The following is a 6,689-nucleotide window of genomic DNA, read 5'->3' on the forward strand; positions in this document are numbered from 1 at the left end:
AACTCTTTTAGATAAAAATAATTTTAAAAAGTAAGAAAATAAAACACATGTCATACTTTGCTATCACTAATATATTTTTGTAAGGATTGCACCATATATTTAGAAGGAAAAACTCACTCTATTTCACAACAATTCTACTTCAAGAATATTTTTATCAATACGTTATTTTATAAAAATAATAATGATTGAATTTTCTCTCTATCACACCATTCAGGAATTCTCGGAAACTTGAAGGAGGATTCATCATTGTCACCATGCTCAATTGAGCAAACACTGTCATGATTGAGTATTAATGTTTATTTATATTTAACATAAGTTATATTCACTAAAATAAAGCAACAAACTTGTTACAGCTAAGGTAAAAGGGAAATTTTGCTTGAAATATTTGGATACATATTGCTAATATAAGGAAAACTATATATTTTTGTAGTACTAACTACAAGACAATGACATATGTACCAGTGATATTTTTTGAGACAAGTATATTTATGTTTTTTGGTACTGCTATTATTTAATACTAAATTTTAATTACAACTAAAATTTTAAAGTATTGTTTGATATAAGTCAGCTTCATATGATATGAAAATTTACCCCAACGTTAACAAAATCAGCCTTGCAAATCCCCTATATAAATATCTAAATTTAAGACCATTTCTATAAACAAAAATAAAATATATGTAGATCCCTTGTTGCCAGATATTTTCAGATTATAAGCTGAGAATCAGTCTTTTCATCACACTTTCTCCCAATGGATGTCCAACATAGTTCAGCATTAGCTTGAGGAATGTATTGATATAAGAAAATTCAAATTAATTTTTTTTCAACCCAAACAGGAAAGTAAAAGCAAGAATAATCACTTGTGTGTATGAAAAAACAACATCAATAATATCTTGAAGGCCCATTCTCTCAACTTTTTCAGTTTGTCTTATCTAGCTAAAGCACTAAATCTAAGCAACTACCTTAAAGAGATAAATATGGTCTTAAATGCATTGAGATATAAACTTCAAAAATGAAAATGTTACAAAGAAAATAGTCAAAAACTAGAATCCATGAATCATTGAATTGCACTATAAAATGCATTGGCCTTTTGGTCATAACACCAGCATAGCCACAAACACAACAATGGCAGATAATATATACTGAAGGGTAGATACTTGCAGATTCCAACTTGCTCCATGATCAGGGCTTGAAGGTCCAAGTGCTGTAGGAGGAAAAGTCAGTCCACTGATGCTTGAACTGATAAAAAAAACCATCCAATGGTCAGATAAGGAAAAAAATGGGGCAGCCTAGTATACGAGACTCACACCTAATAGGGTCTAGGGTACGTAAATGTACATAGCCTTATAACCGCAATTGTTTCGAGGATCTAACTTGTGACCTCGTCGTCACTAAGCAGCAACCTTACTGTTGCGCTGAGGCTCACCCTCTCCATGGTTAGATAAGAATTTAAAAAAGTAACAGTGATCTTCAAATCTTAATTAATGATGAATGTTAAATGGACTAAGATTATACCTTCCCGTGTATAAACAGGATCCATAACCTGCAACAGAGTACACAGCATTAGTAGTTTAACTAATAACTAACTTTTAGAAAGTCTCAACGCAAGGACACGAGAACAATTAAAAGTAAACATTTCAGTGATAAAATGCTATGGAATGAAATAGAAACTTCAACCATGACATGTTCTCACAAACATATAAAGGTTACATCTTTGCAAGAGTCCACCACTAGTTTCTTCCGCTTTTGAGTTTCTTAATTATGCAATTCGAGTTTATCAGTTTTAAGTAGCAACAAGAAGACATTCCTAACAGGACTAATGAAGGTTTTGATGAGATTTTATATCTGGACCATGGGGTGAGGATCACAGATACCACGACAGTTCAACCAGCTCAGCTTCTCGGGCATTCTTAGAAGCTAATTGACAAGTAGCATTGTTACTCCAATTCACTATTATCAAGCATGCATTTAAGCTGGACCCAACAATAATGTTGCATCACAAGAAATAGGAAAAAAATACTCATTTAATTATGCTGGCAACTATAGAAATTATATCAAATTCACAGTTTACAAACCTACAATTCTTATATGATTCATAGAATCGTTCAATTATTATCTAACACTGAACGATTAAAGCAAATATAGAAATGGTAAAATATCAATTTGAAAATAATGAAATCCAAATTCTACATGCAGTTCTGCAATAGAACAAATTAAACAGATTTAATGCTATGTCATTGACCTATTTAAACAAAACGAAGGGAAAATGTAACTATTATCTTTTAGATTAAACGAGACCTTCAGGTTCAAATCAAAACAAAATTCAATACTATGTTGCCTCTTAATAATATGTCCAATAGAGATATGGTCATCAATGACTTAAGAATCCATAATTTTATCATCCAACCTATGTTGAAAGAGGAAATAAATGGCATATTTATTCAGCCTTCATTGAATGTGTATGTGTGAAATTTTGAAAGCATATTGCTATTTGTCTATGACTTCATATCTATAATTGCTTTCTTGCCCTATAGGTGATTCAAATAGGGACAACAACCAATGACTTCAGACATCAAGATTTTACTCTAAAGGCTCATTTTCAACTAAGAAAGGGTGTCAATGAATTCCTACAGCTGTTAGTAAGTGAATAATTCAATAAGTACGTCGGTCATGTACGTGTAACAATCAGAAAAAAAACTGAGTTACAAGAATACCATACAAGATATAAGTAGACAATATGAAGTCATATGAACTTACTAGGATCGCGAGTAGTTGTTGTAGCCGTACCATTGAAATCACATGTTCCACCAGCACCATGTGATTTCTGATAATAATCATTAAAGGCATAGGAGGCATGACTTTTCAAATTATTCGGGAGATAGCATTGCTTCCCTGGTTGAAGAGCAGCACAGTTAGCTTGGCCTTGTCCACAAGCCCAATTCAGGCCATCTTCCAGCTTATCGGTCGATGCACCATCTTTAGCCACACAAAAAACTGAAGCAGAATTTCCAGTAAGGCTGTCAGAAGTACTCAAACTCAAAGGATAAACAGTGCTTCCATTAGGATAAAAGATGCCCCAATTTTTTTCTGAGATAGGCCCGTTCCTCTTGTCTTCGTTAAACAATTCATATATGTAGGTATTGATGGGTATGTTTGGCTGACTAGGCGGACCTGAATCATTCAAGACTCTCTGAAGCAGATTATTATTGTATGTTTCGGCATTTTCTACAGTAGCATCCGGTTCATTTGCTCCACCAATCCATGGCCACCCGGTCTCTGTGACAACAACGGGTATGCCACTGAAATGTAAGGCATCTATAGAATAATAGGTAGCATCCACCATAGCATCAAGCATACTGTTATAATGGAATAGAGTGTTCGGGTCAACAATTTGCTTCACTGAAGGAAGAGGTTTGAAAAGAGCATATTCAATCGGGAAAAGGCCATCTCCTTTAGTGTATCCATAATAAGGATAAGCATTTAACATGTAAGAGGAATTTGTGTTTTTCAAAAACTGAAGGAGTTGATACATTGTAGAGTTCCATGAAGAGTCGAAAGTGGCGGTAGAAGGAGGAAAAGGCTTAGGGATGACATCCATAGACTGTGGGGTCGAAACTTTAACACGGGAGTGAAGATTTGCGGCAACCAGGGCTTTGTGAATAGAATTCAAGGCAGGAATCAGAACAGGTGCAACATTTGGGATTGTGGAAAGAACTTCACTCCCAACTGCTATTGCCGTGATATTGGTCGATGGCAGATAAGCAACTACGTTTTTGTTAACCCAAGCTGCAGCTACTGAAGGAGACTCTCCGATCTTTAACACCTCCTCGTTGGTGACACCAACAGTTACATCAATACCACTGTTTGAAAGGGCTCGAAGAAATTGTGCATTGGCATCATAAAGACGCACATGAGTAATTTGATTGGCTTTTAGAATATCAACCAGTTTTGAAGCAGATGGCAGATCAGAAACATCAGTGCCAATGTTTACACCCACAAATGCACCTACAAGTTCAAAAATGTGATTCAGCATCAACTCAAAAACAATAATACACATTCAATCACCTTCCATGAATGAATATCCCTTTGTGGCAATCCCGGCCCAGATCTTAAAATAAATAAGCACAAATTTGTACCACGCTACGAAATGCAACAACAGCAAATTAAGTGTTAAACATTTAGAATCATGTGCAAAAGGAGAAAGCAGCCTGAGCTATAGAGTGATATAAAAGACAAAATGAAAGTAGGAGTCCAATCAATGAGTTAAATAATAAGAAAAATACAAAGAAAGGTATTACTTACCTAATGCAGTGGTTAGCATAGCAATAGTAAGCATCAAAGAACTTGCAAGGCATTTTTTAAGCTCCATCACATCCAATATTACCACAATTGGTAATAAGTACAGCCGAATTTAGCTGCAAAACAAAGCCTTAATTATCAAACTTGAGCGACAAAAAAAGAAATCACATTTTCAGGAACTAAAATTGGCAACATGAAGAGAAAATAAAAAGATAATTGCACAAAGTCCATCAGTTTGATGAAACACCCAGAATCAAAGAACTAAATTACATTCTACAATACCTTAATATGGTCTAAATCCTTGACCTAGATATTATATTACACTCTAATATTTTTTAATTTAAACTCTTTTCCTCACATTTATATCATCTTACAAGTAGTACAACCGTAAAGAACTAAATTATGCGGAAAATAACTTACAGCTTAATTCCAATATTCTAAACCATAAACCTCAAACTCTTCTCCCCTTAGATTTTTAATGAGCAAGAGAATCCCAAGTAATTGATTTCAGTCTTACGGTTTCTTCATTATCTGCATTCTACCCACATACCCATTTTGTAAGGGCTTGCAATTAGGCCATAATAACTTAAAGGATCCATCTTTTTGGCTTAAAAAATAGAATTTGGTCCTACTGCTCAGCCTAGAGCCATGAGTGTTAAACTGCATATATTAATAATCATGGAAAGTCCTAAAGTTCAATTTTTTAATATTTTTTTCTTTAAGAGAGAGGTAAGTGAAAAACACTACTACAGAATGGATTAAGGGGCATAAACTAACCAAATACCAAACAATGGGTTTGTAACAAACCCAAAAAAAGAAACAAACAAGAGTAGTAAAATGGCTCAAAGTAAAAGAACTGAAAAAATAAATGACTCAGGGGTTTAATCATTCGGACACATGAAGAACTTAGCAAAGTTAAAATTGAATCATAAAAACCTCATCATTTGTAAAGATTAATAAATAATATACACAAAAATATATGGAGCTTAAGCATACAAACCTGATCTATAAATGCTGAAAGAGTTTCTGTTTCAAAATAGCAAGCTCCTATTGAAAGTTGGAACAGAAAAAAGGGCTGCAAATAAATTCAAAAGTTGAAGACCCAGATAGAAAAAAACAATAATTATAAGGAAAACTAAGTGTTCTCGTATCCCAAGAAAAAGAAAAGATGGTGGGAATGTGAGAGTGGAGAAGGGTTAATTGAAGAAGAACGTTAATGTGAATGATGAGTGAGAGTTACTAAGTTAATATAATGAGTGAAGAAGGAAGTGGGAAAGTCTCACTCACTTTACTGAATTACCGGCAACTTTATAACTACACGACATCAACATCCTCGCCGTTAATCTAGTCCTCGTACTTGCTGTCTTTTTTCTTTTCTTACCTCACCTTCCATTTTAATATTAAGTAAATGTTGTGAGATATAATCATAATTGTTTAGAAGAAATACTTACGGACATATACTTACATATAACTAATAAAAGGTATGATAATTTTAATTCTAATTAAAATTTAGTTATAAATAATAGAATAAGAAAACATAAATATATTGGTCTCTAAATATAATATGTGTTATATGTATCTTCATATAAAAAAAATCATTGTATAAACGGTGGTTATCTGAATAGGTTCAAGTTAGTTGTAAGCTAAATTAAATTGGGTTAAAAAATTTGTGTACAATTTATATATCAAGTAATATCACAAATTGTTTTAAGAGTAAATTACATTGATACCCCTGAGTTTTAGTGAAATTATACAAACCACACCTCACTTTTCTACATCTATACAAACCTCCCCTAGTTTTTATACTTTCATTACATTGACCACCCCTATATAAGAAATAAGTGTAATATTTTAAACAAAAAATGTGATAAATGCAATTAAGTTAAATAAAACATGATATATTGTGTAGACAAGTCTAAATAATATATAAATCAATATATCTTTATTATTCTTGGTTACAAAATGCATCAACAATTCTAAATAAATATTATTTAAATCGCTCATATAATATAGTGTAACGAACCAAAAATAATAAAGAAATATTGACTCATATATTATTTGGACTTGTCTTCACAATATATCATGTTTTATTTAACTTAATTGCGTTTATCACATTTTTTATTTAAAATATTACACTTATTTCTTATGCAGGGTGGTCAGTGTAATGAGTGTATAAAAATTAGGGGAGGTTTGTGTAGGTGTAAAAAAGTGAGAGGTAGTTTATGTAATTTCACTAAAACTCAGGGGGTATCAGTGTAATTTACTATTGTTTTAATGTATAAGTTTTTTACTACATTTGATATGTTCAATTCAACCAAACTAGTAGATTTAATGTTGAGAATAAAATATCTACTCATACTAAGATATAACTTATTATCTCGACCAGTGTTGTT

The 6,689-nt window shown here is 32.6% G+C and overlaps 1 protein-coding gene across 3 annotated transcripts; it reads right to left on the reverse strand.

Annotated features, from left to right (window-relative positions):
• On the reverse strand, positions 862 to 5,534 carry LOC109360412 (glucan endo-1,3-beta-glucosidase 4-like). Of its 3 annotated transcripts, none has more exons than XM_019605303.1 (5): positions 5,297 to 5,534; positions 4,300 to 4,412; positions 2,755 to 4,002; positions 1,513 to 1,540; positions 862 to 1,239 (listed from the first exon to the last, which is right to left on the reverse strand). In XM_019605303.1, exons 2-5 carry the CDS (start codon positions 4,364 to 4,366, stop codon positions 1,092 to 1,094), a joined length of 1,491 nt encoding a protein of 496 aa, XP_019460848.1. In that variant the 5' UTR covers positions 4,367 to 4,412; positions 5,297 to 5,534; the 3' UTR covers positions 862 to 1,091. The 3 variants fall into 3 exon arrangements, with proteins under 3 accessions (XP_019460848.1, XP_019460857.1, XP_019460865.1); XM_019605312.1 differs by having other exon boundaries at positions 4,300 to 4,426; XM_019605320.1 differs by having other exon boundaries at positions 862 to 1,236; positions 5,297 to 5,531.

The sequence above is a fragment of the Lupinus angustifolius genome, chromosome LG01, assembly GCF_001865875.1.
Source record: "Lupinus angustifolius cultivar Tanjil chromosome LG01, LupAngTanjil_v1.0, whole genome shotgun sequence".
NCBI lineage: Eukaryota > Viridiplantae > Streptophyta > Magnoliopsida > Fabales > Fabaceae > Lupinus > Lupinus angustifolius.

Coding starts and splice junctions, on each gene's coding strand:
- LOC109360412 (XM_019605303.1), bottom strand. CDS start 4,366: ATGGAGCTTAAAAAATGCCTTGCAAGTTCTTTGATGCTTACTATTGCT. Junction 1,541..2,754: donor AACAACTACTCGCGATCCTA/GTAAGTTCATAT, acceptor ACTCTGTTGCAG/GTTATGGATCCTGTTTATAC. Junction 1,240..1,512: donor TCCTGTTTATACACGGGAAG/GTATAATCTTAG, acceptor GGTTTTTTTTAT/CAGTTCAAGCATCAGTGGAC.